Here is a 21,405-nt window from a genome sequence, read left to right as displayed (position 1 = left end):
GTTAATGTTAAAATTCTATACATGGTGGTTATCCACACATGATTTGTTCTTATTTTTTATATGATTTCTAATTAGATGTATCTCTCAGGAACAAAACAGACATGAATCACTGGTTGTTTTGCAATTTAAAGAACTTCAAAGGTAACATAATTCCCAGTGGGTTTTCTATTTAAAATATTGCAACTTACTGTGTTTTCTAGTAACATGGAAAAAATTTTGAGAAACTAACAATATTGGGTAGTCTGAGTATGAACACATGAGATGTACCCTTGGGGAACTATAATTTAAAAAATTCTAGAGCTGAGGATTTAGGGTTTGTTTGGTGGTTTTTTTTGTTTTGTTTTTTGTTTGTTTGTTTGTTTGTTGTTGTTGTTTTTTTTTTTGGTTTTGGGGTTTTTTTGTTACATCTCAATATGTGAGAAATTAAATTAATATTTTTGTACAATTCTATTCAGTGATCAGCACAACAGTATTCAACATAAATTGAGTTTGGAGACTTTTAATGAAAGTCGAAATGCAATTGTTATTTCTATTCTATCAATTCTGTAATTGATTACAGGGAAATCTGTTTTTTTATAGCAAATACAAATGCTATAGTTTATTCCTTGTCTACTACAAAGTGGCATTAACCAGGGAAAAAAAAAGTCACAGTTAGGTATGAGATATCATCTTTAAAAGTGTAGTTTTCAGGTTTTCAAATAGAATAATGGAGATAATGGAGGAAGGGAATAAGAAATAAGTATACATATGGTTACAGTCAGAACAGAAGAACGAAGAAATGCACAGTGAAAGAATCTGGCACCTTCCAAAGAACTGGACTTCCTCTCTGGACAAGTAAAATAAAATAATGTAATTAATTTTCAGAAGCTGTTGATGAAGCCAGATTATCTTAGAGACTTAGATGGTATTGAAGATTCTGCAACCATGTCATGGCCTCCAGAGCAGTGTGGCCAACATTTCAAGGGAGACAATTCTGCCCCTCCACCCCATGCTGGTGAGACCCCACCTGCAGGGCTGCATCCAGCACAAGAATGACAGGGACCTGTTGGAGTCAGGCCAGAGGAAGCACTAAAGTGATCAGAAGGATGGAGCAGCTCTGCTGTGAGGAAAGGCTGAGAGAATTGGGATTGTTCAGCCTGGGAAAGAGAAGGCTTTGGCATCATTTGATTGCAGCCTTCCAGTACCTGAAGGGAGCACAGGAAAGATGGAGAGAGACTATTTACAAGGGCCTAGAGAGACAGGACAAGGGGAAGTTACTTCAAAATGACCAAGAGTAAGTTTAGATTAGATAGTAGGAAGAAATTCTTGACTGTGAGGGTGGTGAGGCACTGGAACAAGTTGTCCAAAAAACTGTGGCTGCCCCATCCCTGTTCAAGGCCAGGTTGGATTGGTCTCTGAGCAACTTGGTCTGGTGAAAGCTGTCCCTGCCCATGGCAGGGGCTTGGACCGAGATGATCTTCAAGGTCCCTTCCAACACAGGCCCTTCCATGATTCTATGACGTTACAGGGTGTGGCTAGTCCCTCTCTTGGAGCCCCGGCTAGCTCAAGAGACAAACCACAATTGGAAGGAATTTTTTCATCAGGGCCCCAAAGATCCCAGGAGTAACTGTGAACCTTCTCCTTTAGAGAGAGCAGGTCCCCACCAATGGTAAAGGAGGGTTTGCACTTGATCCGTGAGAAATCAGGGCTTTAATAAGTCTTTCTCCTTTGGTCCTGCCCCCCACCTGGGTCAGGAGCCTGGTCCCTGTCCTCCAGCCAAGAGAGATTTCCACATGCTTTTTCTGGCTTATATCCAGGGGAAGGGGCTAAAGCCTGGGACAAGCCACTACTCAATCAGGGATAAGGTGGGAGTGGAACAGAGTTGGATTACATTCCAGTGTGGGAGAATGGGCGGGGAAAAGGGGCAGAGACAAACCTCAGGATGTTACATTTTCCAGGGGAACAAGGGAGTACAGAAGAAACCATTACAAAACCCAATATAAAAATGAAATACAATATAAACCCAAATAATACACAACAACAAGAAGGGATGTTGGAACTGAATGCTTCAAACAGATCTTTGGGTACCGAAGTGCCAGCACTTGGAGTGGAACAAAAGAAAAATCAACAAAGTAATGCAAACCTGTGTGGTTTCTTTTTTTTTCTTTTTTTTTTTTTTTTTTCCTTTCACTGCTGCAATAGTGGTTAGTCAGACTTCTGAACGTACCTGTTGTATGTGTTTTAGTCTGAAATTAGAGTTTACTTATGTTTACATACAGAAAGTACTAATCTTTAAGCTAGCTGTAGCTTGACCTGTAAAATATTTAATCAGGGGGATTATGGCAGCCTTAATAAACATGTATATACTGTCATGAAAGGATTGATTTTTAAAAACAGGATTGTCTGGTAGATTAGATTGCTTATACATTTGTCTGACTAATTCCATATTAATTGCAACCCTGTTAGTTCTCAATTAGAAGGCTTTTCAAAGGAATCCTTTGAGAGAAAATTAGTTTCCTAAATCAAGATAATTAAAGATGGGAACTTGCTAGTACTCATACAATAGCATTCAAAGATCAAAGAGCTTAAGGGTTAAAAAAAAGAGCTTGAAAAGCCAGTCTGATTTCCTATGATCTCTGGCAGTGTCACTTATTTATAAGCATTTCCTTGAACTTCTAATTTTTTGAAACAGAAAGAATATTTATGCCAGAGACTTTATTAATAATCCAGACAGGTCTCATGAGGCTGTTCTGACTTTTTTCCACAAGTGAAAGAGATTGCTTTCAGAAATATTTTAAGTTTTTTATAATACCTCAATAGGCAGTTATTCCTTCCAGGTAGATTAACTAGATCTTTAAGTGTTTTTTCATGATCCATAATACTTCCAATACCTAGCGATAATATTGTCAATTCTTTGCCTATTTTTAATATTTAAGTTTTGAAGTTTCATCTCCTTTCCACAAAAGTCACATAAAACTTTGCAAATATTTATGTCTTCTCAAGTAAGTTTCTTCAGTGAAGATATTTGAAACAAAAGCTAAAAGGTTTTGTTTGGGTGGCTCTTTTTAACCAAAACTAAACTGAAAATGTAGTATTTGAGAAGCTTGAATTTTTCTTGATTCTACATCTTCTTCAAGGCCTATCACATCCATGGTTTATATAATTTCTAGCACAACTTCTTGATCCTTTGATGAAAGGTACTGGGAGCATTGAAAACTGCATTTTAATAATTGCAAGTAACGTTCTCACAGTTGGGGCCAAGCCATTTATTAAGCCACATAAATGATTAGCCTTTTTCTGATAAGCAGTTATCTGTGTGCAATTCAATATCTAAACTGGCATGAGTTTAATATAATTGATGCTGTTAAAATTAGAACGCAGGAAGAATCACATAATCGTAGGACCAGAATCAGGATGATAGTTCCAGAACATACATGAAGGCCAAGTTGGATGGAGCTTGGAGAAGCCTGGGCTAGTGGAAGGTGTCCCTTCCCATAGCAGGGGAGTTGGACCTAGGTGATCTTCCAGCACAGGCCATTCTGTGAATCTGTTATATTGTAGCAGCTCTTTAGCCATTTATCAGTTCCCAGTTTTTCTAGTGATATTTTAGCTGCATGGATCAAAGACAGGTTAGCAGATTAGGAGAAACCTTGTTTAAGATATAGGGAAGAATTCTACCAAATTTTAATTAGTAATGATAAGTAAACAAACCATGTTGAGGGCTTTCACTGAAATATCTATTGAAGGTTCAGTTTAACAGTGGCAAAATGTTGCAACCAATTTAATTTACGTTTTGTGGGTTCTGTTTCCTAGGTACCTGTTCTGTTTTCCTAAATTAGGTATTATCATAGTTAATTGCTATGGTAATGGCAAAAGATGGTAATAATGCTTGAATAGCTAAAAAAGCAATTTATTACACATCTACATTGCTTCCAATTGCTTCCGTTGATTCCATTAACCAAAATTAAGGTCTATCTTCCAGTAGATCTACCAAATTTTTAGGACTTGTCCATATCCTGTATTTTAAACATAATGAATCTCTAAATAAACATTCAAATGTGATTTGGTATATAAAAGCATACATGTTTCATATCCAAACACACAGTTTTCTTGAATATAATTTTTAGACCTCTAGAATCTAATTTTCCAGAAAATCATGGGGAATAATGAATAACCACTTCCTTAGTCAGATTAAAGTAACTTTTAAATTATTTGGCAGTTAGGTTATTTTTAGGCTTTGAATATTACAGGAATGGATACTTAACAGTAGGACTTGAATTTTCCATCATGAAGTTTCTGTGTCAGATCATACTCTTAAATCCAGTGTTTCCTTTTTGATTCCATAGGTCTTTAAAAACCATAGCAAATATGGAAGAAAAACTTCATATGTAAAATTAAACCTTTTTTTGATGTAATGGAGTACTTAATGTTTAAGCAATGTTTGTGACATTTATCCAAAGATCAAAAGCTTGTCATGTGGTTTGCACTCCAACTGCTTAGTTTTATGACAACAGGGAAACAATATAATTAGAAATTCAATCTTCTTCTTTGCATTTTAAATATTTATTGTGTAATTGTCAAGGAGGTTTCTCATTAATATTAAAATACTTACTTGCATCAGCTAAAGATGTGGCTTTTTTCACAAAAGTGTTATAGGAAAAGTATCCTTTAAATGTTCTCCTCATTCTTCTTGGCTAGGAATATCCCAAATGAGGTCAAACAGTGAGGGTACTCTGATGAGTAGGGTTCCATCTGTTGTTTTAATTACATGATATCGGGATTGCAGGCTTGGTTCCTTTTGGTGAAGTATACAGACACAACCTCGATTTATGGTATTTTACAAACATTTAACTGTTACAGGAAGAGGAAAAAAACTGTCAACATTAAATGAAGCCTTTTTTTTTTTTTTTCCCTTAGCTATGAAATGCCTGTACACAACTGTTGTGGCTTAGCCTAAGCTTTTTTGGTGTATTTGGATGTGATAGACTCTTCCTATTCTGGCAGATATAATTCAAATTTGATTAACTTCTTAAATCAGTTGTTTCTTGTTTCTGTTTCTCGTGAGCAGTTTTCTCTGAGCTATTGTCTCTTCAGATTATTAGCTGGATTATTTGTGCCCATTCCTTACTGTGATAGGGAACAGGTAATTTAATTTCTTTTCCTGTCCCCTAATGTTCATGTTTCTTCTTAGAACCAAAAGATTATAGGATCTTGATTTGACAGCATCCTTGGGGCTCATCTCTTCCAATCTCCTCTTTACAGTAAGACTGTCACAAACATTCCACTGGATCATAGCCTTGAGCTGACCAACAACATTCATACTGAGACTTTGATTCTGACATACTTTTAACTCTGTTTAAGTAAGTTGTAGGCAGTTAATAGCTTGACACTTTGCCTTCTATTTCCCACAATAAACAAGCCAGTTTCTGACATAACTTTTTCATGAGATATTTTCTAAGATCCTAGCCATTTGCTCTTCCAGATTCCACCTCTTGAATTAAGGGGCCCAAAATTTGACACAGAGCAACGGTTATGCCCTCCTCAGTATTGGCTAGAAGGTTGGAGAATAATTCATTCAAAGTACCTGCCCAGATATCATCACAAATAGTTATTTTACTTTAAAAAGTATTCAAAATAAATTTAAAAATTATCTTTTTATGCCATTTAATATTTTTCTAAATTATTTCTTTTTATGCCATTTACTGTTCTATAATGAAAGGCTGTCCAGTGGAACAAGGAGAAAGAAGTTAGATTTTCATGTTCTAAAGATCACATAGCCACACACAGACCAGCAGAGGAAGGAAGGCAGGAGAAAACTCCTGGTCCAAATCCATATTCAGAGCAAGGTCAGCAAGATTGCTCACGGCTGTACCCAGTCAGGTTTTTAGTATCTCCAAGGATGGAGAATCAACAGCCTCTCTAGGCAACCAGTTCTAGTGTTTGACCACTGAGTACAAAAGTGTTTTACTAAAAAGAGATTCCTGCATTTTAGTTAGTGCACATTACCACTTGTCTTTCAGAAATTACATTAGATCCATTTAAATCTAAATTAAAAAAAAAAAAAAAAAATCACCCAAACCAAAACACCATAGAAGAATTTAGGTTGGAAAAGACCTGTAACATCATTGAGTCCAGCCATTTTAACTCAGCACTGCCAAGCCCAGCACTAAGCCATGTCCCTAATCTCTGCATCTCCACATCTTTTAAATACCTCCAGGGATGGTGACTCCCTAGTTTCCCTGGGCAGTGTTATCCTATGCTCAACAGCCCTTTCAGTGAAGAAATTTTTGTTAATATCTAATCAAAACCTCCCATGGTGCAACTTGAGGCCATTGCTTCTTGTCCTATCACCTTGTCCTTGGGATAAGAAATTTAATGTTAAAAAAAATAAACCCTACCCTCAATGCACATGCCCAGCCTCCCACTTACTCTACACCTCTAGTTTGCTATTATTAAAAATGGTTACTTTGAAGATTAAGGTCTTTATTTTTCATGTGTATCTTTATTGAGGTACTTATTGGTTTTGAGAAGATTTACCTTGTGTGTAGGAGATATTATGAAATTAGGAATTCCCCAATTTAGTAATTTTCAGTTTGGGAAGCATGATCCTTAATATTCACAGGTCCATCAAATAATTTTCTTTCTGTTTATCACTGCAAAAAAAAATCAAAAATGAGATTGAGCAGATTTTGTTATAGTACTTTGATGATCCTATTCTATACTACTCTTTTCTCCACATGTGTATCTGTATGTGTATGAGACCAATACATGATAAAGATTCGCCAGTATGTTCCTCTACAGTTAAAATATCTTAATATTGTTAATAAATTAATTTTGAACTTCACTGTTCTTCCCATACATAATAAGAAGCTCTACTGAATTTAGCTAGAATAACTTAAATAGAATTGAAGATATGCATCATGTCATGCCTGACACTTCATAGCTAAACTCCTCTAGTGTTCATCATGCCTTTCACTTACACAGATTCTAAATGAATAAATCATATTGATTTTTTTTTCATTTGTCTATCTATTAACCTTGATTTTTTATAAGATTCTATAACTAGCAATATTAAATATTCATAAATATTCTCTAGGCAATCTTTAAAATATCTAAATATGTTTTAGCTTGTATAAAATTTCTGTATAAAAATTTATCCATTATCCCATCTTTTTAGTTTTGAAGAACTGAGCACCCATTATCAACCTACCTGGAAATCTCAGAAGCACTTACTATATTTATGTGTTTATTTCTAAACTGTAGTTGGCTTGACTTTTAGGGGAACAGTAGTGAGTAACTTCTTTTTGAGATTAGTTTTGTGAATGTAATTGTAGCAAGCAGACTGGCTTATATGTTTGCTGTCTCTTCTCAGATATTAATGGTTTATCTATTTCACTGTTTCTGCTGCAAGTGTCATAGAAAAGAATGTTTAACAGAGAATTTTCTGATTATGGTTCAGTATTTGTTGCACAAAACTGGATTGTGTTGGTCGTCTTTCATAATGCATTTCACCCCTATAACATCTGTTCTGGCCCAGAAGGCAGCTTGAACTTTGTGTGACTTCCAGCTCCTCTCATCAGGGAAAATGACACTTCAACAGATGTGGGAAATGAATTCATGATGACACAAAGACTGTGTTGTCTAACTAAAAATAAAACACTCTGTAATCTATGACAGAAATTGAAGAAAAAATCTACAATAATTCAAATAAAACCTTAGAACTTTAAATCAGATCTGTATTCTCTACTGATAAATCCAAATTAAGGCTAATGTGATGAAATGAAAAGTTCTTTTATACTGAAATACTTAATTGTGAAATTTTCTGCCAAACAATTACCAATGCAACCTCTCTCAGTACTGTCATACCATGGAGAAGTGATGCTTTATGATTTACTAGTAGTCAGTCCACATTGAAAATTGAAAGTAACCAAACCCTTTAAGGTTTAAATGTTGTTTATTGTCTTTGCAGATGCAGTTTGTCTTTCAGATGCTTTTACAAAACTTACAGACAAGCATTCAAGCCCATTGAATAGAAGAAGGATATCATTAGGCCAGTTAATATACCTTTTTTCATAAGAAAAAAACTAGGGTTACATTGCTTACAGGGTATTAGAATATTAGGAAAGGCCAAATAGGAAATTTTGGAGGACCACCCCCCCCCCCCCCCCAAATTACATTTAAATGAGAAAACATTAAATGAATTGCATTTGGATAGTCTGTTTGGATTAATTTGTCACTGTAGGTTCCCACACATAGAAAAAAAGGTTATTCTTTAGCACCTTATTTGTTCCCAAATGATTAGAAATGCATTAGGTGGTTTTAACACTACAAATCTCACAGACTTTACAAGCTCAAGAACATCATCTCCTTTTCAGGAAAGGATGATAGGATCTCCTCCCCATAAATAGTTTACTTTGATATAAGTGATCCAATTTTTTTTTTCCTAAAGATTTTATTGTGGGTTTTCTGTTTAAGCAATAATTTTAATAACTATGTCATTATCTATAATGTTCATCTCTTGTGTAATGTTTGACCACATGCTGCTCCCTCTTCAAAGGTCTCAAGTGTTGGAGTCTTCTTCTTTTATGTGAAAACAACTATAGCACCTTAGGTGACTTAAGGTATCTCCAAACATGGTTTTCATTGGGTCCTTCCACCTATCAAGTCAAACAACTTTAAATAAACTTTAATTCACCCTTATTTTATATTGTTTTTAATGGAGTTCTTCAGGACAGAGGTATACTGTTCCAAATTTTCTGATTAGTGACGGAAATGGCTTAGATCAAACTTTTGCTAATAGAAATGTAAATTCATGGTTTGTTTAAAGATTTTTTGGATTTGTATTTCTTACTTTGCTGAATTAGTAGTTAAGAAAGCTTAACCTATTCAGATATTTAAAAAGAACTCAAGCATTTGCCATAAAATAAAATTCTCTTGAACTGTCTGATACTTAACAAGTTAATTGTTGGAATGTTTTTAATTCAATAAGCGGGCAGAAACACAAATTAATGTAGTGGTTTCACGTTCACCAAATTCTGGTTGCCAAATTTAGTGTAGTGGTGTTATTGTTTATTCCTTTTCTGTGGGAGAGAGATTAGGAGAAAAGTAAAGCAGGCTCAAGCTTAAAAATGAACAAATAGTTTTATTAACACACACTAAAAGAATGGAAAAAGAAACTTGGGAAAAAAATAAAGCAAAACAGAATGAAACTCCAAAAACACTCTTCCATCTCCCTAAAAACTGTTACCTTTCCTACAAAACAATATAAAGAGACAAAACCTGTGATTTTCAGTCAGTTTCACCATTGGAAAATAATCTTTCATCAGTTCTTTAGAAGAGTCTCTCTCAGAGTCATGGATCCCACTGACAACCTAAAGCAGTCCCCTTGTGGGTTTCAGCTGTCACAAAAACAGCTGCCAGAGGAAACCTCCCTTTGTGACCCCTCCCAGGAGCAGTTTCCCAAGCTGCTTATGGGTCATGGACCTTAGACTCTTGCATACTGGGGTGTCACCTTTTAAAGATGAATAACTCCAAAGGCAAAGAATTCTTCATCTCAAGGCACAGAGATATCTTCTCACTTCTTCACTGGCACAGGGGGCTTCTCATCTCTGTCTCTGTTCAAGCATCTTATGGGGTTAATATCACTTAATCCATCACAAACATTTTTGCTCAAATCCACACACAAATCTAAACAATCATCTCCCTAAATGCATATCTTTCCCATCATTTAAAGGGTTAAATATAAAGTTAATTTCTATGGCTCAATAAGGATGGAATGACAAACTCCTCAACTCCCTGTCCCAACAGTCTTTTCACTCTCGCTCCACTGACTTCATGCTGTTTCTTCTCTATGTTCACTCTGTCCCTTTCTTTTCTCTCTCAGGGAAGGGTTAGGCCTTGGAAGCTTCATGTTTCCAGGAAAAGGTTAAATCTGGCCAGAGTCTTTTTCTGTCTTGTGGCAGCTCATGGTGTTAAGATTTTCAAGGTTGTGCTAGTGAGGTGGGGGGAAGAACTCACGCAGAAAGATCAGAGATCAGAGTACACGGGCAGTCCGGAAAAAAAAAAAAAAAAAAAAAAAAAAAAAAAAAACAAAAAAAAAAAAAAAAAACAAAAAAAAAAAAAAAAACAAAAAACAAAAAAAAAAAAACAAAAAAAAAAAAAAAAAAAAAAAACCAAAACAAAAAAAAAAAAAAAAAAAAAAAAAAACAGGCAGGATCATAAATGCTTATTTTTGCCCACCCCTCCGTTTAAATCAGGGTGGGCCCCAGCCCAGCCTGGCACATTGTTGGTATCAGGGGCCCGGCCAGACCTGCCCTTGCTGGCAGCGGATGGGGCCTGGAGGCAGAGCCCGGCCAGGGCCGCTCCTCGTACGGGCCCAGGTAAGCACAGACCTGGCTGCACGGCCGGGGCGGCAGGGCCCGGCTGACCCCCGGCTGCTGCACGATGTTACCTTCTCTCTCTGGCCAAAAGGAAAAAAGGATTGACCTGCAGGAAATCAGGGGGTTTTATGTGGGTACTGCCCAAAGTCACAATTGACATTCTCAGTGGTCAGTACAGATGCCAATATTCCCACTAATCTTCTGACAGGTCCCTGTCCTTTCTAAAGCAATTCCCAGGTCCTGACCCGAAAATACATTCCACATTTCTCCATAACTAAAATCTAAACTGTGCTAACCTATGACAATTGTGTATTTACTAATTTATGTTTCCCCATTTCAGCTTAGAGGTCCGAATGGTCTAAAATACAGTTTTAAAGAAAAATAAAAATTAAAAAAAAAAATCCCATCAAGTGTTTTTTCAATGGTGTTTCAAAGTATATTTAAATTATAAAGTATTAGAATTTTAAGAGACAATCAATTTCTTCAATGTTTGTGTAATTTTCATTCAAAGCCCATTCACTTTTATCTGGGCATCAGTAGACTTAAACAATATTTTCAAAATTCTGCATAATAAAGAATAGAGAGATTACCTGAGTGAGTAGTTGCCCTGGGACTGAATTTGATACCGCTTAAAAACATATTAATTCCTTCATGCTCAAGGATAATGAAGCCTAGTTTTCTAAGCATATATTAAATAGACGTTAAATCATTTACTGAAAATAAAACCACATCACCTAAGTAAGCTTGCTTACTAAATCAAGACAAACACCAATAGCCAAGGGTGTAGTTCTGTCAGAGAACTTACACTAAACAGAATTAGGTCCTTCCCAAAGAAAACAGTCATCTCAGCCAAATCTTGCAGTCTACTTGTTTTTCTTAGAAGCCAGTGCCAAAGATATCCAAAGGAATGTCTGTAGCTGTCACTGCTTCCCTTAGCTCTATGTTGATCTCAAGTTATGCCTTGCTTTGTCTTCAGAGCTGCATACTTTCCTTTTACTGTCTTCCCAATAACCTCTCCCCTTTAGATAATTTGCAGTCCAAAAGATTAGGAAACACCCCTCCACAGCTGAGTGATGTCTAATGGTTCAAAAGTAAATTCAAAAATTTATTCAGATGTATTAATGTAGCATAAAGCTGTTTAACTATGTTTTATGCAACTTATATTGTAGAAACTACAACAGAATATGATATGCTTTGTTACTGGTGTCTTTCCAATACAGACAAAAGGAAGTTTTTTCAAGTTTTATCAGTGCTTGGGTGGGATTTTTTTTTTTTTAAGAAATGGAATTATCAGGAAGATGTTGGGTGGGTTTATTAATTGAAGCAGAGCTTTACTCAATATTTGTTTTCAGATTTTATTAAAATATCACCCCTTTTACCTTTTTAGTGTCTTGTATATCTTTTATATATATTTAAATGTACATTTATATAGTATACGCTTTGACAGTGTTTTGATATATTGCTAAGGGACAGTAGAAGTACACGTGACTTACTGCTACAATTTTTGTAACCTCCTACTGATGGCGCTGTTGCATTGGGTGATCATCTGCGCAGATACCTATCACAGATTTGTGATGTTAGTTCTGAAACCCGAAGGCTACTGCTGCTAATGGGACTGAAATCAATTAGTATACTAAATATTAGTCCTTATGAATGCAGTCAGTCTCCATATTTAACAGTACAAATGGACCTCTCATTACTGTTCTTACTTATCTTCCTTAGAGATTTTTAAACCCATTAAGGAATAATTCAGCAGAATCCTCTTAGTATATTACAACTGATACTAATTCCTTTATAATGACTCTGATCAAAAGGGAAGGGATTGGTTGTATCACCTAGTTCTTGTACTGCTCTTTTATTTTGCTATGAAATTGGACGTGTACCAAAGAGTGAGAGAAGCCCTGAATGAATTCACTTTTCCCAGAACAGCTGTACTACAGTAGCATTACACTCCCCAGTCTTCTACTCAAATAGATCTTTTACATCTTGCCTTTTTCCAATTTTTTTTTTTTTTTTTTTTTTTTCTTCTGAATAAGTAGTTAGATGATATTCTTGGAAACATGGGAAGAGAAAGTACTTTTTCAGATCTGTCAAGAAGGTACTGTTTGTTTCTGGGCTTAGTTTAACGCCTCTACTAAATTTTGGCAGTATCTCCACTGATCTGATAAAATAAGCATTTGCCTGTGTATCCAAAGAGATTCATGGCAGCCAGATGTGAATATCTACACTTTTTAGTAAATCCCTTAGTTAGTGTACAGTAATAATTTGAGTTGTGATAATTTGCAGCTGAGTTTCTGCCACATTGATCAGCCCTTATACTATCTGTAGTTCTTGAGACAGATTTGGAAGTATGGTGAAATTTTCTGAATGTGTTGTCTCTTTGCAATATTTTGCTTTCAATAATTAAAAAGCGAGTATTCTCCTAGTTTCATACTTGAATATTTGCCGACTACTAAAAAGCAGAGATTTCTAGATTAATAGATTGGGCAATATTTTTCCTCCTAGGTTGCATGAAGCAATATTTTTATTTATATCAAGCAGAGCTAGGAAAATGATGAGGCTGAGAAAATGGGACAGATGGTCTTATATTTTTCTATTTTGTGAATATTAAAGTAACATATGCAGAAAAAAAGATTTCTTTTTGGTTTCAGAGATGTAGCTTGTCTCCACAGAGTTTATATAGTTACACTCATGCTAAGAAATCTATTTGGCTTTGAGTCCTTTGCCGAAGCTGCGTTACAATCTCAAACACTTATTTAATTTATGAAGGAAAAATATTTTCTTACTTTTTCACCTCTCATCATACCAACTCTTACATTCTACTTCACATGTATTACCTAATCTATTGCATTTATGTAGTTTAACATCAGTTATTGGAAATAAGCAATGCAATTATCCTTGAAGCAACACTGCTGAACTGCTATCATATATTTTTGAAGCATATGTACAAGACTGCTCTTTAAAAGAATATGGTACCAGAAAAATGATAGCATAGAGCCTAAAAAGCGAGTCTGTGATGTGAAATAAATATCCAAGCTCTTCAAGTGGCTTGAAGGTCTTCCATGGCTGTATTTTTTAGTACCTTGGTTTCCAGAAGCAGTCATAGGTCTTGGAGCTATAGTAAAGCTTTAATTGACAGGTAAATAAAGAAATGAGGCTTGGAGTAGCCTCTTGGATGATTTATTACTCCTTGATTCTTATTACACCATAAAGTAAAACTTAAAAAAAAAAAAATTAAAAATCAGTTGTGATGATCTTCTTAGGAAAAGGGTTCACAATTCAGGAAATCTTATGAAAAATTCTATGTGCTGTACTGATATTTGATGTTTAATTTTGTTTGTTTGTTGGAAATTTTTGTGGAAAATACCCAGTTCTGTTAAATTTAGGTTGGCAGACTGATACTGAAACAATCTTCAGTTTTCTTTGCCTCTTTTGGTGTAGCTTTTGATATGACTATTGGAACAAAAAATTCACATCTGGTCTAATTCGTGCTTGTTTAGGCTAATTGCATAAAGTTAATAGCAAATCTATTTCATTGCACTTTTAATTGTAATAGTTCTCATGTTAATATCTATGGATAGTATTTTGCTGATAGTTTTTCTGTGCTCAGCTTTTTTTAATTTTTACTATCAATGGAACTGAATAGTTGTGGGTTTTAGCAAGTTTTAAAGTTATATTCATGGGTAAAATTTATCACATAAAAAAAAAGCTAGAGATTTAAGAGACTTAGGGAAAACAGCTTCCTGCCTCCTTCCCATTCCTGGCCTTCAGTACCCTTATTATCACCACCCATGCAGGTAACAGTCCATTCAGTGAGGTGATGGATAATGTAAGAGGCTGGGGTGAGGACACAGTGCTTTCTTTCTGCCATTCCTTCTTTTTCACTCTTTTCTTACACTGCTCCTTCTGGCTGACTCATTTCCTCTGTTCTATTGTGTGTTATCCACAGTTCTTTCAGGATGTATTTGCTCTCTCCTGGGCCCATGCATTGACGAGTCCTGGAGGGTTACCAAGTGTGCCATGGAGCACCTCTTGTCACTTTGGCTTTCTTGTCTCTCTCTTTGGACTTCAAAGAGGTTCTCCAAACTCCTTCAGCCCTCTCAGCTGTGTCCTGCAGTGACCCAGCTAGAACTTCCTGTATCTGTCACAGCACAACCTCTGAACTCCCTCCCCTGCAACCAGCCCCACTAACAAAACCTTGCTTTTTATATCCAATACACTTGCATATGAGTCTATTGTGGGAGGGAATGCCAAAAGCCTTGATAAAGTCAAGATATTTGCCACCCACTGTTCTTCTCTTGGGCACAAAACTAGTAATTTTATCCTAGAAGGTGGTGGAGTTGGTCAGGCATGAGTTACCCTTGTTCAGTCTGTGTGTTACAAATTACCTTTTTCTCACTGAATTTCTAGTTTTATGTTCATGTATATTTATATCACTTTTTCCTTTTTTTTTTTTTTCCCCCTTCTTTAATTTTATCTTCAGGTTTGGGACATAAGGCTGTCACCATTGTGAAACATCCTCATTTAAATTGTTTATCTCTATATGTACTTTAATTCAAAACATAACAATGTTTAGTTGAATTTTCATACTTTGAGAACAAGTTCTATATATAGAATGAACACAATATAAAACCTGACAATATAAGACTTAAACTGATAAATTCTCAAATGAATTTACAATTAACTTTATATTTTTCAGCTTTACTTCAAGTAACAATTTCACTTAGCAAAGTTGAGCTCAGTGTGGGTGAATCCAAGTTCTTCACATGCACAGGTATGTACAATAAAATACAAATTTTATTTGTAGGCATGTAATTTTTTTCAATTTTGAAATTTTTATGTATTTGTAACTAAAGTAGTTGTTTCACAATATTAAATTAACATATTATTGTATATTCACATTGACTTCTGAGAACTGTGGCAAATATTAGAACTTCACTGGCTTCACATTTTCAGTCTAGGATCTCTTTATTTCATACACTGAATCAGTTTGAATTCTCTATATCAGTACAGGTAGTTTATATCTGTTAGGATGTTTTTGTAGTTAAAATATTGTCATTTATTTAAACTAAGGAATCAAATTCTCTCCAACCTAATGAGACAGCCAAGGAGATTTTTTTTTTTTTTTTCTGGTGAGGCAGTAATCAGTCAGGAGGAGAAGAATTTGCATTTGCAGCTGATTGATATGGATCCTTGATGTTGCTGAGTTGAGATCTTCCATTGACAGTGACATATGGCGTGACTGCACTGACAGTGCAATTGCCTGATGACTTCACCTGTTGACCCAGTCACTGCTGGACAGCCTGATTCTTTCTTATAAGACTTTTTACTGTTCTGTGGGTTTTTGGTTGTTTTTTTTCCTCTCTTGAGATTCTTGAGCTGCTATTTACCCTGTCTCAATGATCGTACATCTGCCTGCAGTTTTGTCCTGCTTGTCTTTCTTACAACTGCAGTTTTGTCCTGCTTGTCTTTCTTACAACTAGCATAATTTAGCAATTAGCTGACATTATAGAATCACAGAATCACTTAAGTGGAAAAGACCTCCAAGACTGTCAAGTCCAAGTTTTGACTGATCACCACCTTGTCAACTAGAGCATGGCACTCTGTGTCACACCCAGTTGTCCCCTGAACACCTCAAGGATGATTCCACCATCTCCCTGGGTACCCAGTGCTTGACAACCCTTTCCATGAAAAAATTCTTCCTGAATTTTGCTCAAATTCCTGACTGTGCATTGGGTAGGCATTTGCATTGCATGATGTCCTTCTAAATGTCTAAATTTGGATGGGTTTTGGTTTTGTTTGTAGCCATTGGTGAGCCTGAGAACATAGACTGGTACAACCCGCAAGGAGAGAAGATCATTTCAGGTCAGAGGGTGGTTGTTCAGAAGGAAGGTGTTCGGTCACGTCTCACCATTTATAACGCAAACATAGAAGATGCTGGTATATACCGGTGCCAAGCAACAGATACTAAAGGACAAACTCAAGAAGCTACTGTAGTTTTGGAGATTTATCGTAAGTAAAATACTATCAATTAACAAATAAAAGACTGTGTTTTAAAAGCCACTAGCATTGAGAAAGTAAAGCCTCTCAAGATATCATCCCAAGCTTTGAACTTTATCTTCCAAATAATTGCATATCCTGCAGTTTAGCAAATAGACATTATGACAAATACTTGAATTAAATGGAGGGCCACCTCTAAGTATTGTAGATGGCCTTTCCCCCATATTTTAGAATGGCATCTTATGAGGGTGCACTCTATGCCCCTCAAAGAAATAAGAAAATAGGAATTAAAAAAATTGACCAGTATAATTTGTATTACAGGTGTGTGTACAGTTTACAAATTACACAATATTACAAATATGTGCATAAACAAAAGTGCAGGAAGTGCAATATATGAAATTTAAAAAGTGGAGTTTTTACTGCATTATTATTTTAATCTGTCTTTTTCTATTCTTTGCCTTATGAAAGAGTTTTGAGATAAAGCATTAAAGCTTAGTGTGATAAATAACCAGAATGGATTTCAATTGCAAGCAACTACTTGAAGAGTATATTTGAAAAATAAATACATTCCATTGTAGTATGAGAGTCTCTGAGAGATTTGAATAGGCTTTTTTTCCTCAGTGTTGAATAACTACATTGCATCACATTCTTTAGATCAATCTAAAATGCCTAAAAGCTGGTCATTAAACAAGCACAGTGAATATGTAAGGCAAGGTCTTTGTTGGTGAAAGGATGGGACATATACCAGCAGCCGTTCAGCTGAGTTAGGATCTCATTTCACTGGAGAACAGGTTTTTTCAATGTGAAGGAATTACAATGAGACAGAAAATACAGAGTAGAATGGTAAAACACTGCTTCTGAGAGGAACAGATAACTCAGATAACAAAAGACATGCAATTTTTAAAGAGTCTTCTGATAAAAGGGGGGGTAGCAGATATAAGCAATTATATGATGGCTTGAAACCTCACAAATGAAAGGATTTCAAATTTTCAGGAATTCATTTGTATGCATAAAACTGCCAGTGACTCCATTAGCAGAATGTTGAGAAAGGTAGAAGTCTTTAGAAGCATTTGCATGTGTTAATTTTAATAATTCTGAGTTCAGAGAAAACCAAAAGCCTACACAAGAAATGTCAAGGTTTGTGGGAACAGACATGTAAAATTTCCTTATTCATATTTGTGATGTAAGAAAAAAGCAGGATAACTTGTTGGTAGTCTTGGGGCCTGGTTCTTAGGATTCTCAGATGTCTGTGAGAGGTTTTTTTCCCTGACTTCATACAAATGCAAGATATAACAAAAAAATTGTGCTCCCTCTGCTGTGGGAAATGTGTGGATTATTTGAGCCTGCTTTCATATCCATACAAAAAAAGCCGAGGTGAAGCTGCATCTCTGGCTTAAGCTCCCCTAAGTTTATTCTAAAATATAACCGGCCATCTTTGATGCGAGATGTTGTTTATTCTCCGTGCAAGAAATTATTCCACAATTTTTTTTTTTCCTAGTCAACTGCATTAGATCTTATATGAAATCCACAATTAATACCAACTTTGACTTCTGAATATATTGAATTTTTTCGACAGGTGGAAAATCCAATATCATTTGGTTATTTGAGCCTGGAAAAATTAAAAGACTCAGCAGACCTAAAACAATCTTACTAGTTCCTAAAAATAATGCTACAATCTCTTATGACCTAATAGTTATATGGACCTAATAGTTTCTCACTGGCTTTTAAATGTTGTATTTTACTCAGCTGCTGTTTTTCTCAGTGAGGCAAAAGCTCTACTTTTCTAGTGAGAATTTTCCAAATTTTAATGTTTCTTATGGAAGTTTTGATAGAATAAAAACCTTGAGGATTTAATTCAATAACAGAATAATGAGGAATAAATCCCACAAGAGAGTAAATAAACTATCAAAATGAATATCTAAACTTCTAAGACCTAAAGTTTAAAAACAGTGTTTTGGAACACTGAAAGCAATGAAATTACATGTATAAAACCTGCAGATTGTAAAGTAATTTTTTCAGGCAAAGCATAAGCCCAGGACTATTTGAGTCTTATTTGGGAAAATTATATTATGGAAATATTTCCGTATTATCACAATGAGAATCTTTAGTAGTAGTATTTATCTTATTTGCTGTTGCATATAATTTTAATGCTAAGTTAAGTGTAAGATTCTTACCGTATTCTGTTTTCTTTTTTTTTTTTTTTTTCCTTTTCAGAAAAGCTCACTTTTCGGGACATAGTTTCTCCACAAGAGTTCAGGCAGGGAGAAGATGCAGAAGTTGTTTGCCGTGTTACGAGTTCACCTGCTCCTATTGTCAGCTGGCTGTATCGGAATGAGGAAGTCACAACTATTGCTGACAGTTAGTATTTTGGTAACTCTTTAAGTTATACATTCCAATTAATATGAGAACAGTATTTTACAAAAGGACTAATCACATTTTATCCAGGCAATATTTAGATTTTTGTTTCCTGATACTAAGTGAACCATCATTTTTTCAGTATTTTATAGGAATGGAGATCACCTCCAGCCCTGTCATTCATCTCACACTTTGCATGTCTGTGATAAAAAAAACCAAACAAAAAAAGTAAGATTTACCAATTCTTAAATGCTTAAAGAGGGGCTGGATCTCACCTTTTCAAAACATTTGGAGGCCTGGTTCTGTTTAGATAATCGTGTAGGAGCAGAACAGGAAATTATATTATATTTTGTATGTGATAGTGTATGAAATGGTATTAATATTCAAGCATAACTTTAACAAACCAGACATAATTAGTATAAATATGTTGATGATGTTAATGTCCTGTGTACTCCTATCAGGTGAAGCATGGTTCTCTTTTTTGTTTTTCATTTCTCTCCTCATTTTATGGTAGAATTCTTGCTACTGGTACAAAAGTCATTTGTTTGCTAGTTAAAACTGAAAGCTGCTAAATCTCATCATCCTCCAATACTGAAAGGTGCAAAATAGAACAAGAGCAACAGCGAAATAACAGGAGTACAGGTTCTTCAAAACACACACATTCAGTGAATTGCAGGAAGTCATTCTCCTCAGAATGCATTAATATTGACTAGTTTTGGTGGTAGTCAATATTGACTAATATTGACTGAAGAGGTTGACCTTGGCTGGATACCAGGTGTCACCAAAGCTGCTCAATCACCTGCTCTACAACTGGACAGGGGAGGAAAAATATAATAAAAGGCTCATGGATCGAGATAAGGGCAGGGAGAAAACACTGGCCAATTGGCATCATGGGCAAAACAGACTTGACTCAAGGAAAACGTAATTGCCAACGTAATCAGAGTAGGAGAGTGAGAAATAAAAGTCTTAAAATGCACCTTTTCCTCACACCTTCTTTCTTCTCGGGCTTCACATGACTCCAAACATTGTGTCTGCTGCTCCTTCCTCCTCAGGGAAGGACTCCTCACACTCTTCTCCTGCTCCGGTGTGGGGACACCTCCATGAACTTCAGCAATCCTTCCAACAGCCTGCAGTTCTCCAAGAGCCACTCTAGTATGGGTCCCTCATGGGCATCTGCTGTGGCACAGGTTCCTCCATGGGTTCACAGGAGCCTGCTCCAGCATGAGTTTCCCACAGGATCACAGCCTCCTTCAGGCACCCACCTGGTCAGACCAGGTCATCCAGGGACTACAGGTGGATCTCTGCTCCCTTGTGGCTGCAGGGGCACAGCTGCCTCTCTATGGTCTGCACCATGGCCAGCCAGGGAATCTCATCTCTGACACCTGCTCTTCTTCCCTCTTCACTGACCTGGGTCTCTGCAGGGTGGTTCTGCTCTCATCTTCTCACTCCTCCCCTGGCTGCAATTGCTGTTACACACTGACTTTTCCCTTTCTTAAATCTGTTATCCCAGAGGTGCTACCGCTGTTGCTGATGGCCTTGACCAGTGGCAGGTGCTTCTTAGACCCTGCTGGCAATGGATCTCAAACATGGGTGAAACTTCTAGAAGCTTCTCAAAGAAACCACTTCTGTGTCCCCCCAGACCAAAAATATTGTCAAAAACAACCTAAACACCACAAGATCATGGGAGAAAATGAGACCACAAATGTGTTGAGATTAAGACAGGGAGAATGCTCACCAGCATTAGCAAAATTGATTTGATGGAGGGGAAAATTAATTGAATTTACTGCCAGTTAAATAGTGTTGAATGGTGAAACACAAAGACAGAATTAAAGCAATATCTCCCTTCTCCTTCTTCCCAGAGGAACTTTACTCTTTCATTGCTGACTCAAGCTTATTGTTTCATTGCTGACTCCTCTACGGCGTCCATCCCAAAGAATGAAGGGAGATTGGGGAATAGGGCCTATGGTCAGTCTGGAACAGTTCCAGTGTGGATCCTTTCTCTGGGCTGCAGCTGTTCTGGATGAATTTGCTGCAGCATGGGGTCTTCCTTGGATATCTGGGGATATCTGATCCAACATGCTCCTTCTTGAAGCCAGCATATCAACATATAAACCCAATATACTACTTCAGAGAGAAGGGAGAAGAAAAATTAAATTCAGATCCAGTTTACTACTGCAGATTATAATTTTGCTGCTGCATGTGCAGGAAAGTGTGTGCATGGCTTTCAGAGTCTGATTTCACAGTGTCCTTCAGCTCCTCAAAATACCTATTGAATTTTAGTTTATGCTGGCCTTTGCAGAAGATAGAGTCCTTTCTTTTTTTGGTTTATGTCTTTGTACCCATTTCTGTGAAGGGTTAGAGGGTAGTGAAATATATCATTGATCAAGAGTGAATGAAGAAAGGAACGGGAGGAGGGAAGGAGAGTTAGGAAGCTGAAAATCATTAAACATTGGGCTGTAGAATGGGCACAAAGACAGTCTAGATAGAGAAGGAAACAGCATTTTGTTGCTTATTTTATTATAAATTTCTCAATTTAATTTTTGAGTTTGGAATTTTTTTTCCCATTTAATCTTTGTGTCATTCTGTGTAAGTGCTCATGAGTATTCCAGTCATTTTGCAAAAAAATTGTAATTTAACTTTACTGTTGATTATTCCTTGGAGTAACTAGGAAATTATGGACAGAAAATTCAGA

General features: G+C 36.1%; 1 protein-coding gene across 1 annotated transcript in view; it reads left to right on the top strand.

Moving 5' to 3' along the window:
* Positions 1 to 21,405, top strand: part of NCAM2 (neural cell adhesion molecule 2) — a 285,587-nt gene that overhangs the window by 129,352 nt on the left and 134,830 nt on the right. The window contains exons 2-4 of the mRNA XM_040056166.2: positions 15,058 to 15,132; positions 16,164 to 16,370; positions 18,573 to 18,716. Coding sequence (XP_039912100.1) covers positions 15,058 to 15,132; positions 16,164 to 16,370; positions 18,573 to 18,716 — 426 coding nt within the window. The remainder of the gene's footprint in view (positions 1 to 15,057; positions 15,133 to 16,163; positions 16,371 to 18,572; positions 18,717 to 21,405) is intronic.

Source organism: Hirundo rustica, chromosome 2 (genome assembly GCF_015227805.2).
Source record: "Hirundo rustica isolate bHirRus1 chromosome 2, bHirRus1.pri.v3, whole genome shotgun sequence".
Taxonomy (NCBI): domain Eukaryota; kingdom Metazoa; phylum Chordata; class Aves; order Passeriformes; family Hirundinidae; genus Hirundo; species Hirundo rustica.
The sequence above is the reverse complement of the archived record's forward strand: the minus strand, read 5'-3'. Positions and strand labels throughout refer to the sequence as shown.